At 39.1% G+C, this 18,843-nt stretch overlaps 1 protein-coding gene across 3 annotated transcripts in view; it reads left to right on the top strand.

The window, feature by feature from the left end:
* LOC109622797 (ATP-binding cassette sub-family C member Sur) overlaps positions 1-18,843 on the top strand; it is a 253,803-nt gene that overhangs the window by 208,804 nt on the left and 26,156 nt on the right. For all 3 annotated transcript variants that reach the window (XM_062850774.1, XM_062850772.1, XM_062850771.1), the window contains exons 22-25: positions 10,128-10,349; positions 10,435-10,592; positions 16,479-16,924; positions 17,072-17,199. In XM_062850774.1, coding sequence (XP_062706758.1) covers positions 10,128-10,349; positions 10,435-10,592; positions 16,479-16,924; positions 17,072-17,199 — 954 coding nt within the window. The remainder of the gene's footprint in view (positions 1-10,127; positions 10,350-10,434; positions 10,593-16,478; positions 16,925-17,071; positions 17,200-18,843) is intronic.

Below are 18,843 nucleotides of genomic sequence, written 5' to 3'. Positions count from 1 at the left end.
CCTAGGAATACCAAAACATTGGGCTGTTAATTCAGTTTAACTGTCGATTCACCATGAAACGTTTTCAAATTCACCGTCAAGACACCAATATATTTATAACGTGCTTAAAAAAAACAAACCGATGCCAAACTCTTTGAAAGTTTATGTAATCAACGCTCACGGCATGCCACATTATTATTTGTATTCGAGTAGCAGGTAGAACTATGAAATATTAATTAGATTCTCAAACTACTGTAATTGACATTCCTCTCAATGAAATGCTACCAAATGTGGAGCGGACCTGGTGTGATGGTTAGAACATTTGATTATCACGCCGAGGACCTTGGATCGAATCCCACTCCCCACTAACTCACACAATTTGAGTTCTTCCTTCGGAAGGGAAGTAAAGCGTGCGTCCTGAGATGAACTTAGCCTAGGGCTAAAAATCTCGTTAAACAGATAAAAAAATGTTGCTAAATTTTCAGAGAAGTTGCTTGACTATTTATTGTACTTTTGGAATTAGTGAAACTCATGACACCGTTCAACACTAGTTCGCGTTATGGGATGAGAAGAAAAAAATAATAATAGGGATTTGGGACCCTAGGAACTCTAATGCACATATCAATAGAATACCCAAGTTCTCAATTAAAACTTCGGTCTTCAACTGTGAAGTTCCGTTCCAATATTTTTCGAAAATTCTTTCACTGTGACACTTGTAGGATTCCAAAACCCTGTACTTTTTTTTCTCATCTCATAATACGATTTTTTTAAATTTTGTTTAGCAGTGTTATTATTTGTTAAAGATATGAAAAGCACCGTGTGACAATATTCCCATATATGTATCAGCTAATTCTATGAAAATATATGAAAATCTTCAAACTGTAAAAACTTTGGTTTCCCTCGATAAAATATTTTCAAATTTTCGGAGGAGATACTGAAATAGTATATCTTTCGAACGCCGGGTGTGAGTTTGGAGTACATTTTTATTTGTTAATAGTGGTGTCAGGCACACCGTGCGTGCATATTTACTCATATAAGAAAATCCTATAGAAATAGCTCAAAAACTTCAAATCACAAAAACTTTAGTTTCCCTCGATGAAAGATTTTCAAATTTTCAGAGGAGATACTAGAATAGTATATCTTTCGAATGCCGGGTACCACTTGGGTGGACATTTTTATTTGTTAATAACGGTTTTTGGCACACCGTGGAAGAGCTATAAATGTGATCATTTTCTCGGAAGAACCAGGTTCCCGGATCATCCCAGAACGTGTCCAACGTGGCCAACAATCCACGAAATGACTTCCTTCGATCCAGTGGCGTAGCTAGGAATTTGGGGGCCCGGTGCGGAAGCAAATTGGTAGGCCCCCATGAAAATTACATAATATGTACATATTTTACAATGATAAATCTATACATATAACTGTCGAATAATCTCACTGTTATATTTTGTACAAAACTTTGAAAAAATCTCGCTTTTTGTACTCAGTATTCTAGTGATGCTTTTAGTGATGGCCAACGGAAGGTTAAAAATTATCTATATTATCTTATTTTCTGTTTTCCTTTATGATTTTTTTCGGGAGCGCAAGTTTTTTTTATTAGAATTATGCTGAAAATGTTTTAACAATTTATTTAGAAATTGCACCAAATAATCATTATAAACGCTTTCAAAGATTGCTTAACTTTTTTCTTTAAGAATTTTTTCTTGAAGAATAATTTGTATTCAAGAAACTTTTAAGTTGTAAATGCAAGGATATCATTCAGTATTCCTCTAAAAGCACTCCTTCAGGAATGATATTATTATAATTAGCCTTATTAATGAGGCTTTCAGTCCCTTGGCTGGTTCACCTCAGACATGCAGGAATGTTATCAAAATACTACAGAGTAATTCAAAAGATTCTTGCAAAGGCTTCATCGAGTATTTCTCGAAATATTAGTTCAAGAATCTATCAAAGGATTCATCTAGAAGATCATCTAAAGAATTCTTTCAAAATTCCAGAAAAAAATCATCAATGATTAATTCAGAACCAGATGTTCTTCCAAGAAATTACATCGGGATTCCCTCAGAGGAAGAGAAGCCCTTCTAGAGTTTCTTTAAACATTCTTCCGTTTCTTTCAGAGAATCCTCTTAATATTCCTTTAATGATTTTCCATAGATTCTTTAAGTATTTCTCAATTCTTCCCTCAAATAACTCTTTTAGATATTTCTCCAATAATTAAACTTGGAGTTTCCTCAAGCATACATCATTTATCTTAGTGTCCTTTTAAAGATTACTTAAGAATTACTTCCTAAGATTACTTCAGAAATCCCACCAAAAATTCCCTTTTCCAAAAAAAAAATCTTCAAGGATTCTTCAAGAAGTTTCTCTAAGGTTCTACTAAGAGATTCATCATAGGATATCTCCATTAATTAAATAAAATCTCCAAGGATTCCTAATGAAGAAATTGAATTAATTAAATTAAATTAATTAAGTTAAATTTTTAGATGGACTTCTGTAGGGTTTCTGTAGGAATTCTTTCGAAAAATCCTTCTGGACTTCCTCTAACGAATTTTTCAATATCCATCAACTCTAGGAGTTCTCTCAAGAGTTCCTTCAGGATTTTTTGCTAGTATTCCTCTGGGCACTTTAAAAAAATCTATTTCTCCAGAATTTATGATTGATTCCTCCAGAATTATTACGTTATTTTTTTATATAATCCGTGCTCACATCTAACAAATATACAAAAATAAGAAACAGAACAAAAACGCTCCATTCCATTGTTTTGAGTGGGATAAAAATGGCAGCGTAAATGGCTAAATAGTAAAGAAACAGATATCCTATCTTATCAAAACAAATAACTTTTCCATAAGTCTCTCCAAGGATTTAGAAAATGTTCTAAGGTTATTCAAAATTCTAACGGATTTCCTTTAAGCCTTTAGAAATTGCTCCCAAAATTCCTTCAGGATTTTTTCCAGAGATTTCTTTAGTAATTCTCTTGCGATTTGCCCGAAGATTCGTTCAGATTTTATTTAAGTATTCTCTTAGAGTTTCTTCAATTGATTTCATTCATTCATTCCTAAACTGATTTTTCCAGGTATTTTACAAATAATTTTGTACAAGAAATCTTTTGGGGTCTTTTTATGCAAGGATTTCTTCATGTATTTATTTAATTATCACTGCAAGGGTTTTCCGGAGATTCTTACACAAATTCCTCCAAGAAATTCCATATGAATTGCTCCAGGGGAAGCATTGAGTGATTTTGCTAGATTTTTTTTAGAAATTCCTCTAATAAGCCTATTCAAGGATTCATAAATTCCTCCAATGAATACTTTAGAAACTTAAAAAAAAGAATTCTTTCAATTCTCACAGAAATTCCTCCTGGAAATTCTATAGAAATTTCTTCATTCATTTTAAGGAAATTGTTTGTGATCTCTTCTGGTAATCATCTTAATTTTTTGGAAATTCTTTTGGTAATTCTCTTGAGATTTTTCTCGGTTGTTCCGTTGTAAATTCGTGGATTTATTTTTAATTTGCAAAGATGTATCTCATAGAACATCAAAAGTAATAACAGACGGAATATAATAAAGAATTATCAGAATAAATTTACAGAGGAATTACCAAAGAAGCATTTAAAAGTTGCCACTAAATTTATTACAAACAAATCGACTAATTAATTTTCAAAGTACCTGTATGTGTCTCTGACAGGTTTTGGGCCGCTGAATCCGAATCCGGGCACAGATTTGTTTCAGGACGCCACAATTTTGAGCTACACCTCATTTTTTAGGGCATAATATGCGATTTTGGGCTTTTTCGATTGCAAGCCGTTAAGCATGGACATATTTTTTTAAGCAATTAAAAGGTAAAATAGCCAATTGACATCTAAATTTACGACTTACGCAAAATATTTCATTATATCAAATCTCTGCCGAAATAGTTTTCAAAAACATTTGCAGAGAAAATTCCAAGAATACTCTTATAGGAACTCTCGGATCAAATCCAATCAAAGCATTTCCCAAGAATTTGCCAAAATAAACCGCCAAAAGATATTTGAAAGTTTTTTTTCAGGTAACTCACAGAAAACTCGCCGAATAAATTACCAAAAAAAGAATGCCAAATGAATTACCCAATCAATTCCCGTAGGGATTGGCATAGAAGTTTCCAGAAAAGTGTTAAAGTTATTCCGAAAGTTATTACCAGAGGTTTTCTTAAACGAATTGTCAAAAAAAAAAGTCAGTGAAAAGTTGCAGACGGAATTCCCAACAAAACTTTCGTAGAAATAGAAATTAGAATTAGAAAAATAGAAGTTCGTAGAAATAAAAATTAGAAGCCATTTTTGTAGCATTTCTGAGAATTAGTTGAAGAAGTTTCCAAAGGAAATGCCTAACAATTAATCAAATATATCGTCAAAGGAAATTTTCAGAGCAATAGCCGAATGGATTCTCAAATTAATTTTTAAAGATATTCCTTAACGAATCTGTACACGGGTTTCCGAATTAATTACTGAAAAAGATAAAAAAAAAACCGAAGAAATACTTAAAAAATTGTAATAAATGATGTAAAAATTCTCACAGGAATTGCTCCAAGAGATTCTACTGGAATTCCTCAATGAATCCTTTACGAATTCTTCCAAGGTTTTTATCAGCTTTTTTTCTATTGATACCTTTAACGGTTTCTTTAGCGATTACACCAGCTTCATCCGGATTTCTTTCACGAAACTTCTAACGAAATTTTTCTAACGATTTCATCAATATTTTTTTCTCAAGTGTGGAGCTCCAAGAACTCTTTCTAGGATATCTTTTACGATTCATCTGGGAAATACTTCAAGGACTTCTTTATAAATTCCCCGAAGATTTTCTGCGAAAGCTGCAACAGCGATTCCTTAGGAAACTTCTTCTTCAATTCCTTGAAGGATTTTCTTCAGTATTATGTAATCCAAAGAACGCTATAAAGAGTTTCTTAAAGATATCCACAAACGATTCCCACATGTTCTCTTCAGCATTTTTTCAGAGGAATACTTTGGAGTTCCTTCAAGATTTTTTTGAAACTTCTTCAAGGGTTCTTTTTGCACTGCCTCATACGATTTATCTTGGAAGTCCTTTCAAGGATTTCTTAAGAATTTGTTCAAGCATTTCTTTAGTAATCATACCTGCAGGGATTTCCTCATAAATTCCTCTAATAATTTCTGTAGAAAATCATTCAAAGACTCCTTAGGCAATGTTTTTAAGTCCTTTTTCACAATTTGTTCAAGAATCTTTTAAGAAATTCCAGTAAAAATTTAATCTTTTCAACAAGGATTTTGTTTTTCAAGTTACGTATAAAGATTCGTTCATGGATTTCTCGAAGTTTTTCTTCAGATAACCCTACAAGGATGGACACATTCATCCCTAAAGAATTCCTGCACAAATTTCCTCAGGGGGTCTTACAGAAATTCATCCAAGGCCTCCTGCGGAAATTCTTTTGAAGATTGCTTATTTTTATTTGCACCAAAGAATTTGGAATTCTTTGGGGTTCCGTCATTGATTTCTTGAGAAATTACCTAGGCATTTCATAATAAGTTTTTCCAAAAATCCCTTTGTTTACAGATTTTTTTCAGGAATCCTTTAAGTAATTACTCATAGTACTCCTAGTACTTGTAGTACTACTTCATAGTACTGTAGTAATCCTTCCAGAACATCATCAAATATATCTCCAAAATCAACCCAATGATTCTTTCCTAATACATCTTAGAATTCATCTAGGCGATTCTTAAAGATTTTTTTTTTTTGAAATTTCTACAAAAAATCCTACAGACATTTCTACAAGATTTCCCAAGGATCCATTCGGGCATGGCTTCAAAAATCTCAAAAACTCATCAAATAGATTTTCCAAGAGGAACTACTGCAATATTCCTTCTTGAAGATATCTCTAAAATCATTCTTAGAGAAATACCTTGAGGTCCATCTGAAGGATTTCTTGAAGAGTTCCATGATATAATCCTTGAATGGCTTTATGAACGGTTTCGAAATGGTATTTCTGAACGATTGCTTGAAGAAATTCTTACAAAAAAAATCTCAAAGGAATTCCTGAAGGATTTCTTGATAATTGTTTGAAGAAATTCTTTAAGTAATGTCAGGAGAAGTTCCTGAAGCAATCATTGTAAGTATTCGTGCTATTGCTTAGAAAGTTTTCTTAAGCAATCCCTGAAAAAAAATCTGAAGTAAATCATAGTGGAATTTTTGTAGAAGTCTTTGAAGTAACTGCCTGATAAATCGAAAAATATATTCTTGCCCAAAGGAATTCCCACAGAAACCCTTCAAGAACGTAACATGCGTTCAGTTCTTAATTTTGATAAATGGGGCCCCTGAATTTCAGCTGCTATCTTATGCTCAATAAACACCTATGTCTGGTTCTGTGGTTAGGATATCAGGGACATTTTCATAATGCTCATGAATTATACTTCCATATCGGTACTGAATATCGTAAAATTCAATTTTGATTTCGAACACATTTTTTATTGTATTTTGGGGCTCCTGCAGGTGCAAAGAGTAGTCATCAAATTAATATAAACAAAACTAATGAAACTACATGAAAAAAGTGTGTACATTTATAATTGTTAATAATAGAACATCAAAATAGCCATCTGTGTTCCCCATTCCAAAATCTCTTGATAATCACGAAGAGGCCCCTGCATACCTATCAGCAGATCGGCAAGTATTTAACTTATACTTATATGTAGGAATCTTTCGCTAATCACAGAACTTTATTCAAACTGGGACCCCGAATTCAGGGGTCCTCCAAATCAGGGAAGGTTTATAACACTAGACCTGCCCTGATTTGGAGGCCCCCTAGATTCGGGGGCCCGGTGCGGACCGCACCCTCCGCCCCCCCCTTGCTACGCCACTGCTTCGATCTTGTTTTGTAAAATCATGAAGATTGATATGTCGCATGCGAAGATTTAGAAGAAACACAAAAGTGGCCATTTTCACGGAAGAACCAGGTTCCCGGATCATCCCGGAACGTGTCCAATGTGGGAAAAAATCCACGAAATGACTTTTTTCGACCTTGTTTTGCAAAATTATGAAGATTGATATGTCGCATGCTGGGACTTAGAAGAGACATAAAAGTGGCCATTTTCACGGAAGAACCAGATTTCCGGAACATCCCGGAACGTGTCCAACGTGGTCAAAAATCCAAAATATGGCTACCTTCGATCTTGTTTTGCAAAATCATGAAGCTTGATATGTCGCATGCTGTGTTTTAGAGACCCAACGGAAGTGTCCCTTTGCCTGACCGAAAACATACCCCAGTACGTCCCGGAATAACTCCGGAATCAAATGGCCAGTTTTGGTTTACGTAGAGATTTAACCGGTTATTTTGGGACGTCGATGATCGAAATCGGTCTAGAAATAACGATGATTTTTCCAGTCTGATTCTGAATATGCGAATTGTACGTTCAGATTATAATCAGTTAGTAGCGGTAGAAATGAGGTTAAGCAAGAAGCGGGTCACCAAGGTATCCTTAAAGGAGAGCAGATGCAGGATGAGGTAACTATGCGCGATGGCAGAACAGAGATTCGCCCTGGAGGTGGCTGTTGGACTCCATCGTTGATTTTGTGTCCTCGACGTTGAACATTAGCAATGAAGGACTTGTTGAGATTTCGTAAGACAACGATAGCAGTCAAGTAGGACCATGACAATCTCATAGAAATGTGGTAGCCATAGAGCCCGTTAAACTGAAATTATCCTAAGTATACCCAAACTGGTGGGTTGACAATGGGTACTGGCTATCTGGTACAGCGTTGAGTATGAAAGAGTCAACGATAACCTCGGTGCATGGCTGACCTAGAGATTCGATAAGCCGCCATGTGTAGAGTGCTCGTGGAGGCTAACACCGACGAACTGCTCGATGACGACCTAGTCTGAAAATTCTGGTTTACGTGTGACGCCGCAATACGAAGCTGCTCCCTCCCAGGGACGACCGTTCATCAGTCTGATAGTGCCCGACATAGTAGGGCTCAGAGCATCCTGTGTAAGAGATAGGAGAATAAGGAAGAGCGAGATGAACTGCGGGTGGGGTTTGCCGCAGCAAAGGTCGCGCTGAAGAGGGGATCATCCTGGGGCTTTTTCCGCGTCACGATCCTAGTCCTTGGCCTCTTTTCGTAGGACAGCCGGACTGGGGCTGGCGATAAGGAGTGGGCCACCGTTGTGGAACTTGCGGGTATAGCAAAGTTCCTTAGCGTAGGTAAGGCTCTAGGTCGTAGACACTATCCTGTCGGCCACAAAAACCGCCGGGAAAACACTCGAGTGTTAGAAAAGGGGGATTCACTACTGTGCAGTAGTGACTGGATGTAAGGAACGTGTTCAATAGTTCCCGCTGGCCGGCTTTTGCCGATGCGCACTTGCGTCTGGGATACCCGGGTACCTGTACAAGACTCTCGGAAATTATTTCCAGAGCTAGGTCGGAAGTACTTTTACATAACCTCAGGAGTCCCGCAAGGTTCCATCGTGGATCCGGTGTTGTGGAATGTCATGCACGACGAGTTGTTGTGGTTGAAGTTCCCGGTGGGAGTGGAGATTGTTGGCTTTGCTGACCACTCGACTGGGGTTGTGAAGGCGTGGATGAGGTCCAGGAAACTGGTGTTGGCTCACAACAAAACTGAGATGATGGTTGTGAACAACTGGAAGTCGGAATAGCCAGCGGTGATCAGTGCAGTGTAGGCGATTGCGCTATCACGTCGAAGCATTCCGTCAAACATTTGATCACGTCCATCTTCACGATAAGCTCACCTTCGGTAGCCACGTTGATTACGTCTGTAAAAGCGCCTCCAAAGCTATTGCGGCACTGTCCTGGATGATGTCCAATAGCTGTGCGGTGTACGCTAGTAATCGCAAGCTTCTGGCTAGTGTCGCTACGTCCATACTAAGGTATGGCGGCCCGACGTGGGGCTAAGTGCCGAAAGCTACCGTGGTAAACTTGAAAGTACTTACAGGCTAATGTGCCTGAGGGTTGCGAGCGCGTATCGTACCGTGTCACACGACGCACTCTGCGGTATGGTGCCTATCGGCATCCTTATCATTAAGGACATGGAGTGCTTCGAAATGCGCTGCACAAGAGGTACTGCCAGGATGGCCTCCATGATCAAGTGGCAGAGCGTGTCAAGTGGCAGTTCCACCAAAGAATGGTGGACACATAGGTTGATTCCGAGGGTAGATAGTTGGACTGATAGGCGCCATGGGGAAGTAGCATTCCACCTGACACAGGTCCTTTCAGGTCATGGTTGTTTCCGACAGTATCTACACCGTTTCGGCCATGCGGGTTCTCCTGAATGACCTGTTTGTGTTGGTTTAGAGCAGGAAACGGCGCAACATGTTTTGTTCGTGTACCCGCGTTTTCGCACAATGCGTGACCACATGCTTGCCACATGCGGGGAGGACACAACACCGGACAATCTTGTCCAGAGGATGTGTCTGTTTGAGTTTGGCTGGAACGCCGTTTCAACGGCTATCTCCCACATTGTCTAGGAGCTACAGAGGAGATGGCGCGTGGACTCGTAGAATGACTGTATCAGATACGGTACAAGAGGTGGTCCAGGAATTCGGAGTCGGCTTCGTAAACCGTACGCAATATGCTGTGCCTTCTAATTACGAGTTGTCAGTATCCAAGACAACATGTAGGCAATCCTCCAACGATCGAGAACTGTCCTGGTCACGGCCTTGCGACAGCTGGGAATGGAAATCGATGATTGGTGGGATGCCTACTAAAGAGAGTAACAGCAACCGTTTAAGTCAAACGAACGAACTCTTGCGTTGATCTATTGCGAAACATTCTAGAAGTTTAGAATATACTGTTTTGAATACAGTCTTGGATAAAACTTTTCCGTCGGCAGTAATTGACACAATTACAGCTTATTTTCGATTCAGCTCGTACCCTTTAGGAATTTGTGTCGGTCTTTTTGAGATGATGGCGTCGCCAACGACGACGATAAAGCGACATTTCAAAATACATGAGATGCAAATTCAGCGCGGTCTATGCTTCCCATTAGCCTGGAATCTCCTGGAATGGCATGCATCTTCAATTGGCGCAATCGGCAAAAGCATTTCATTTTTTTCTTCTTCTGAATTTCAAACTACCACTGCATTATTGCGAATGTTGAATTGTGTCGCTTTACTTGCGCTCTACATATTTCCAGGTCGAATACAACTTCCGGGTGTATGCGGTGCTGTCGGTCATTTGCATCCTCCTGTCTGCGGTGTGTTTCCCTGCCGGGCAGAAGGCAGGCAGCAATGCCCGAAGGCGACTGCACCAGCAGCTGATTGCGGCGGTCCTGAAGAATCCAATCCATTTCTTCCAAACGGTTCCTCTCGGGCGCATCATGAACAGACTGAGCATTGACGTCTCCGTCGTGGACAAGGTGAGTGGGTGTGGCCGTTTTGTTTGGCTTGGTCGTCGTCAGTCGTGCCAATATCCGATCGTTCTCCTTTATCTTTATTCCACAGAAAATCGCTGCAACAAGTCAAAAGCTGCTGCAGTTTATCCTATTGTGCCTTTGTGCCGTGCTCATAAATAGTGTCGTAACGCCGTATTTCATCCTGTTAACAATACCAATTTGTGGCATTTACTACGTCGTGCAGAAGTTTTACCGGTGCTCCTCCAGGTGAGAGAACAAGATTTATGCGCATTGTGCAGTCAGCGTTCTGTGGGATGCTTTCGAAGATTGTTGTAGGTGCTAGGTCCGTGAGCTAGCTCCAATCTAAAAGGACGAAATGCACACGGTGACTGGTCACATGCTCCTTCTAAGCTTTGCGTTAATGTATCGTTTGGCTGGCATTACGAACGGATGCTCTAATCCAATGCAAAGGGGTTTTACTATAGGGATGAGCATAGCGCATAGATATGGTAGGAAGATTTCAGCATGAAGATGGTTGCTATGGGATTTGGTTTGAGCTGAGAAGGCATGCATAATGTGCAGTAAATTATTATGTAAGAAGCCTTTGGGATATTCTGGAGTAAATTACTATATTTCAGTCGTGTATCTCGTGACATAGTGTATCATTGTACTTGCCTCACAATATACAAATTCATGCAATGGCAGGCAAAGAAAGCCTTTCAATTAATAACTGTGGAAGTGCTCAAAGTAGGTACGCTAAATGTGGAGTAGTTCTCAATTCATATGCCTTTGTTATTATTAAAAAAAAAAAATCAAATCCCTGTTCATTTTTCTAAAGTTCGAAAATATTCATTTGTGTACAAAAAACCTCACATCACTTTTTGGTAGTAAACCTCAACCGATTTTAATGACTGATGGTTTATTCGACACGGAATCTGGTCCCATTGTTTTCTATTGAAAATGGTTCAGATCGGTCCAGCCGTTCCGGAGTTATGACCATTTAGGTGCTCCGGACCGGTACTTCAGGAAGGCGACAGATATTATAAGGCAAAAAAAAAACATGCATGCGACCAATCAAACCACGGTTTCTATTATCTGTTGAATGGTAAACAGGTAAGAAGTCTCAGACTATATCTGAACAGGTAGTGTTCCGGAATCGTTTCCGGGGGTCCCGTTGAAAGCTGCCAAATATAAAGTAAACCAAACCCACGTATGGGACACATAAAATCGTGGCTTTTTCTATAACCTGATGAGCGGTAAGCAGGAAAATAGTCTTAGACCAAATCTCAACTGTCAGTATTCCGCAACCGGTTCTGGGTGTCCCGCCGCAAGTAGCCAACTATAAAAGTGAACCAAACCCATGCATGCGATACATCAAATCGCTGCTTTTTCGATAACCTGATGAACGGTGAGCAGGAAACAGTCTTAGATTATATCTGAACCTGTATTGTTTCGGCATCAATTTCGGGTGTTCCGCCGGAAGTCGAAAAATTTATAAGTGAATCAAACTCATACATGCACAACAAATTGTGGCCTTTACGATAACTGAATGAACGCTTAGCAGGAAAATAGACTCAGACCACATTTGAAACTACCGGTAGTGTTTTGGAACCTGTTCCGGGTGTCTCGCCGAAAATAGCCGAATGGCAAAGAGAACTAAACCCATATTCGCAACACATCATATGGCTGTTTAGGTAACCTGATGAGCGGTTAACAAGAAAGAAAATCAAGTCATATTTTGGAAAACTAGTAGTGTTCCGGAAACGGTTCGGGTATCCCTCCAGATAAGGTCTAATATTGATGGGAAACTAACTCATGTATGCCACACATCAAATCGCGACTTTTTCGATAGCCCGATGAACAGTTTTCAAGAAAAAAGCCTCAGATTACATTTGAGACCACCGGTAGTATTCCACAACCGTTTCCGGGTGCTCCGCCAGAAGTGGCCAAATATAAAAGTGAACCAAATCCATACTTGTGTTACATCAAATCACTTTTGTGTCAGTAACCTGATGCACGGATAATAAAAAATAGGCACAGTCCACATAAGTTACTACCGCTAGTGTTACTAGTTCCGGGTGTCGCGCCAGACGTGGTAAAATGTGAAGTTTACTTTCACCCGTATATGCGATGCATCAAATCGCTGTTTTTTAAGTAACCTGATGAACAGTTAGCATAAACATAGTCTCAGACCACATTTAAAACTGGTGGTAGTGTCCCAAAATCGTTTCCAGGTGTCCCGTTGAAAGCGGCCAAATATAAAGTAAACCAAATCCACGTGTGGGACACATCAAACCGTGAACCGAGAACGGTTAGAAAGAAATCAGGCTCAGACTACATAAAAAGCTACCATTGGTGTTGCAGAGGCAGCGTTGGGGGCTTCGCCGGATTACGAAAGTTAACAAAACCAATTCAAGCGATAGATACCCAAGCAACACAATGTTATATAAAAGTTACGACAGCACAATGCCCATATAGCCGAGGCAGTAAACGCACGGGTATTCAGCATGACCATGCTGAGGGTGACGGGTTCGATTCCCGGTCGGTCCAGGATCTTTTCGTAAAGGAAATTTCTTTGACTTCCTTGGGCATAGAGTATCTTCGTGCCTGCCACACGATATACGCATGCAAAATCATTGTCATTGGCAGAGGAAGCTCTCAGTTAATAACTGCGGAAGTGCTCATAGAACGCTAAGCTGAGAAGCAGGCTTTGTCCCAATAAGGACGTTACGCCAAGAAGAGAGACACAGCGCAAGTTTCGGTTGTATAGAAGTTTATTTGACGTTATTCCATCATAATGTTAGAATAACGTCAAATTAACTTCTATACAACCAAAACTTGCGCTGTCGTATCTTTTATATAACTTGTGTGTTGCTTGGGTATGTGTAAGGAAATCAAAAAACTAAAGCGATCTAAGCAAATCACACCATTTCAGATTCCTGAGGTGTAAATATACAGTAGGATGCGTCAACATTGTATGTCAACATTGAAATTTTATCGCATCAGCCCCGAACAAGTTTTTTTTTAATCCCCTTTTGTGTTTAAAACTGCTGCGCAAAATTTTGATGCGACTAGAGGGCGTGCTTTGTAATGTGGTTGAAATTTGAAATTAATTTAGTATAGGCAATTCAAATAACTTGCATTTTTTGGCAAATTTTATATGTAATCAATGATAATCAATGATATAACCTAAAGTCTACAAAAAAAAAAAAACGACGGAACATTCATTAGCATTGAGCAAGTCGCACAAATTGGTAGGTGATATAGTGCCAGACCGCTGTTATGGGAATTGCTTCCCTCCCGTCCGTTAACAAAGCACAGAGTTTTGGGGCTGATCACTGACTCTAGATTGATTGCGTCGACGGAAATATGATGAGATTATATTCGACGAAAAAGGCACTATCTCTACTAGGTGGATGATTTTGGCCCTTTTTTATATTTTTATTTTTCTTATTTTCATTTTCTTTTTTTTTCTATTTTCTACTGCTTGCACTATACTAACGATTGTACCATATTTTGCGAATGTTATACTTGTCTATTTCTTGAAGCGGAGTTTTCATAAAAGAAATCTTATCATTGCCGACGTTTTAGCCCTTGGAACGGACCTTCTTCAGGGTATATTTTATTAGTTATAATTTTATAAATTTCTTCAACTTGACATAATTTGGGAACTTCCTCAAATTACTTGCTTAGGGTAGTATAGTTGAAACAGAAAATACGCGACTATTTAGCAACACGATGCTGAAGGTGATGGATTCGATTCGTAATGAAAATTCTTTTGGCACAGAATACTTTCGTGGATATATTTGCAACTACTGTGAAATTTGTGCAGTACTAACTGTTCATCACTTGACGAATTACCATATTTGATGATACTTTGAACTTTTAACTATTTAGGAACAATGGACAGAAACCAATGTAATACATCTATATATTTTTGTGAGTGGCCTAACAGTTAAAGTAAATTCATGTTTCCAGTATAGTTTATCGAATTCGGTACACTACCCATGTGCTCAATCGCCCAGTCATAATTCTTAGTAGTGCAAATAAGCATACATGATATTCTGTTTCCATTAGGGATAAATTTCACCAGCATGCTCCATTTCCACCGATTGATATGTTTCAACCTTCCCGGATACAACCGAATTCCAATGACATGTCTTCCAATCCCAGGTTCAGGATGGGAAAAAATGAATAGTAATGTGTACATTCCTGGAAAGGAATCGTATCAAGTTCAATTTATTATATTGAGCAGCAACATATGTATCTGCCGATGGACTTGGACTGGCATCCGTCTTCCGTGTGCTCTCCGGGCAAACATCAAACAGCTCGCCAAAGTTTTAGACACGGCACCCACCGCACTCCGAGGGGAGCTGGTATGAAATGCGTGATGACAATGAAAAAGCAACTTACTGGCAAACTAACAATGATTATTTTAGAGACATTTTCTATTGATGACTGTGAGTATGAAGTTTCTAAAATCTGTTTTCTGCCAATTTTCATCTTTGTAGGCTTTTGTTGTTTTAAGGCTTATGCGTAAACGGATGGCCATGGGTGCAATTTCCAGCACTTTGACCAACAACTTTTCGTCTAGCCGACTCGACATTCTAACACAATAATTCTGAGTTAAAAAAATTTGTTTCATTTTAGAGTTATTGTACCACATACAAAAAGTTAAGATAAAACAAGAATAAGTATTTTACGAACTACATTTTACAACTCCTCTCCTCTACGATCAAACGACACACAAGCTCCAAGTTTGTTGCTTGTTGTCGATGATACACCCAACATCGGGAAAAAGGAGCTTTTTGCATCCAAACCAATATCGGAAGGTTCAGTCGGCGACAAAAAATGGCGTGCAATCAGAAACACTCATGTATAAATAATGCCCGAGAAGTGAGTGGCTCGTCCCGGACCGAAAGGAAAGCAACCTGTCCGGAAGAAATGCTGGGACATGTAAACTTGTTGTTTTTCTAGGGTTGGGAGAACTGGTTTACTGGGGTAGTCTTTGGGCGCGCGTTACTTCCATGCAGATGCGGACCTCGAAGAACATGCTGTTACATAGGTTAGTTGGGGAAAGTTGCTTCCGATGTGAAGAAAACAAACCGACAAAAGTTCAATACCTGTTCATATATGCAGCACACACACATGTGACTAATAGACTCATAAAATTAAAATAGTAGGACAGAAGCAGCCGGGGTTTCCTTATGTAGTGAACCCATTCGGGTGCACTCCATACTATTTGAAGATGGGCGGTCATTTGGAACAAATTGATTTATGTGGTTTTATTGGATTTTAATATTTTTGGAATGAATAATGAGTTCAAGTGAAAACTTGGTGCAGTATGTTATCGTATCAAATGCGATGCTCATCGAATGAATAATAGAGGGGAAAATGTGAAAAAGGATTATGGATTCGATCAGTCCACTGTTCTGATAGAAATAAAAACTGACTCAGTCTCAGTCATATTAGTCCACGCACGACCCAGATTTGTGATAAAAGATGCATTCAGCCAGAGGGTTATGAACGAGAAGAATGTTGCCCGAAGCCGCATGCTGTTGTCGGGGATCCGGCAGAGCAGGGAACGATATAGGGAAGCAAAAATAGCCGAAAAACGAATCCACAACAAAAAGAAAAAAGAGACGAGGAAAATGTGATTGTTCAGGCACAAGAGAATATGGAACATAATGATATGCGGAGATTTTACGAAACTGTCAATGGAATGAGGAGAAAAACAGCGCCTTATACCGTCATGTGCAACGCCCGTGATGTAAACTTGCTGACAGACAAAACAATGGTGGCTGCCAGGTAGAAAGAGCACTTTAAGCTATTGTTGAACAGTGGGTATGGAAGAGCAACAGACGAAATTAGGCTGATTATGAACTGTTGGAGGCATTGCACCTATTTGCCCTGCTTATCATCTGAACAGTTCTGTATGTATTGTGCAAAATGTGTAGGTTTGCTGTTGAGAAATTGACTGCCAATGATTCAGTCATTCATTCATCAGTAGCTTCATAGATTCAATTACCTTAATAATTTCGCAACAATCAAACATCCTGCAAATGCACATCAAACCTTCTGCGAACTTTGTTTACCTTTCTAATATTTCAAATTTCCCATCATCTCCCACTTTACAAAATCATTCACACCCAGAGAACTTCAACGCATCGAAAGCATCACCTACTCGCCCATAATTTCGCACTTCTCGGAAACCATCGACGGCGTAACAACGATTCGAGCGTACCAGCAGGAGTCGCGCTTCACCGAGACCCTCTTCCGGCGCATGGAGGCCAACAACGTGGCCCAGGTCATACTCAACTGTAGCAACCGTTGGCTGGGCATCGCGCTGGACTATCTGGGGGCGATAATTGTGTTCGTTGCCATCCTGAGTGCACTGATAACGGCCAGTCTGAGCCCGGAATCGACCAGCTCGTCCCTCATCGGTCTGGCCATCAACTATGCATTGCTGGTTCCAATCTACCTGAACTGGGTCGTCAAATTGGCCGCCGAAATGGAGATGTACATCGGGGCAGTCGAGCGGATACAGTTCTACATCGACAGTAGCCAGGAGCGAACCCGGGAAAGAAACAAACGGAAATGTAAGTACACCCGATCAACTCGAAGCGAATAAATCTTTCAGTCCACCTAATTCAAACAAATGTCTCCCACTACTGTTGTCAATCAATGTTCAGACGATTACCTTTGTTCTTGCTGGTGCTTTCTTTCCCGTTTTTTTTCACCCGCAGATAAACCGGTCCCGATTTCGTGGCCCCAGAAGGGAGACATCGTGTTCGAGAACGTTTCACTCCGGTACGAGAGTCAAAAGGAGAACGTAATCACAAATTTGAATTTGACTATCCCGGCTGGACAGAGGGTGAGTTGGTTTGGTTGTATTGCTTGCTTGAGGGAAAAAACACAATTCCTAGCTTTGCTCTTACTTACCGTGCTGGGTCATACTTTGGACTGAGTGGGAACTATGCTGCTTTCTGGCCAGTATGAAGTTGGTTATCAATATTTCCCTATTTTCTAAAACAGCTTAGAAAACGCTATGGTGTCGGTAGTGGTTAACTAATCCTCGATTTCAACTGGCTAAGAATAACACAACAACAGTCCTTCTGTTCCGGTGGCAAAAATACGCAAAACATGTCCCAAGCAATGATTCGGTGACTAAGGTTTAATGAACCATTGTAAAATAGAGATGATTTCATTTTTATTTTATCATGATGCTTATAACCTCCTCGAACCTACTTCATTAACAATTCTACTAAAAGTAAATCGTCCGAGGTCGTATGAAGCAAAATAGTTGTTCTTCTTAAACACAAAGCTAAAAAAGAATAGGATTAAGTTTCAATTAATGTTAGCTAAGCCGGAGATATACTAATTTGCGTCCGATTTCAAAAGAACCTTCTGAACCCAACTATGTGCAAGTTACTTACAGTAAAAATAAACGGCAAACTCGCTTGTCATACTTCTAGCATGTGCACAAAAGTTGCAATTCTCGTTTCAGGACTAAATACAGTTATGTTTCGGTTACTTTAAATGGTTTGTTAGGTTCAGGAAGCAGTAGGTTGTTGGTCTAAGGCAGAGTTTTAAATTTTCATTTTCATTGAGAGTGAAATTCAACGTGAATTTTGAAAATTCTCAACTGAGGGATAAAAATAAAATTCATTTTGGTGAATGAATTCTTTCACTTATGCATTCATTTTTCTGTCACTGACAATTTTCACTTAGGAATATAACTGGACCGTAACTCCCGATTATACTTCCAATCATCTCAAAACTTGTGTGTATTAGGTAATTAGAATACTAATTATCTGCTCTATTTGTTCATTAACCCAGATTATGCGTCTGTTTACAGAAATTGGACATTTTACGACGTGCGAAAAAATATTCGTAACAGAGAATCGAATGAAAAAAGAGAGGCACTCAGCTAACAATGAATGTGGCCAAAAACGAATGAAAAAATAACAATGTCAATCTTCACTTTCAATCTTAGAATTTTTTACACCTTGATCTAAGATTTTTCATCCACCTTCATGAGGTTGTCAGCTTAGATTTAAGTTCCAGTGTTGAAGAATTTCATTTTCAGTCCCTGAATGCCAAACCGCTTCGTAAACTTCCGTTCCTTGGAAAATAGATGATTTTGAAATGCCTCTTAATCTTGCAAAAGCTAGAATGGCACTCATATAGGCCTGTACAACCTTTTGATACTGTGGGTCATAAGGAGTTTTTGAATGACCTTATATCCGTCAAACTCAAATAATATCCCCCTGTTTTGTATGAGTCTTCAAATTGTATGCCTTAACAGAAATATCATCTATGAATCACAGTACTTGTAGACTAAAGTATTAGAGTAAAGTGGGGAAAAAGTTCGAGTGGAGCAAAAGTTTCTTTTTAAGCATTTGAGCTCAATTCAATTAGAAAAGTTATAACAAAATGTTGGTTTTTTATCAAAACATTGTAATTTGTGATGGTCCTTCCACGCATGGATTGAAATTGTAATAAAGTTCGTCATATT

The sequence above is a fragment of the Aedes albopictus genome, chromosome 2 (assembly GCF_035046485.1).
Source record: "Aedes albopictus strain Foshan chromosome 2, AalbF5, whole genome shotgun sequence".
Classification (NCBI taxonomy): domain Eukaryota; kingdom Metazoa; phylum Arthropoda; class Insecta; order Diptera; family Culicidae; genus Aedes; species Aedes albopictus.
The sequence above is the reverse complement of the archived record's forward strand: the minus strand, read 5'-3'. Positions and strand labels throughout refer to the sequence as shown.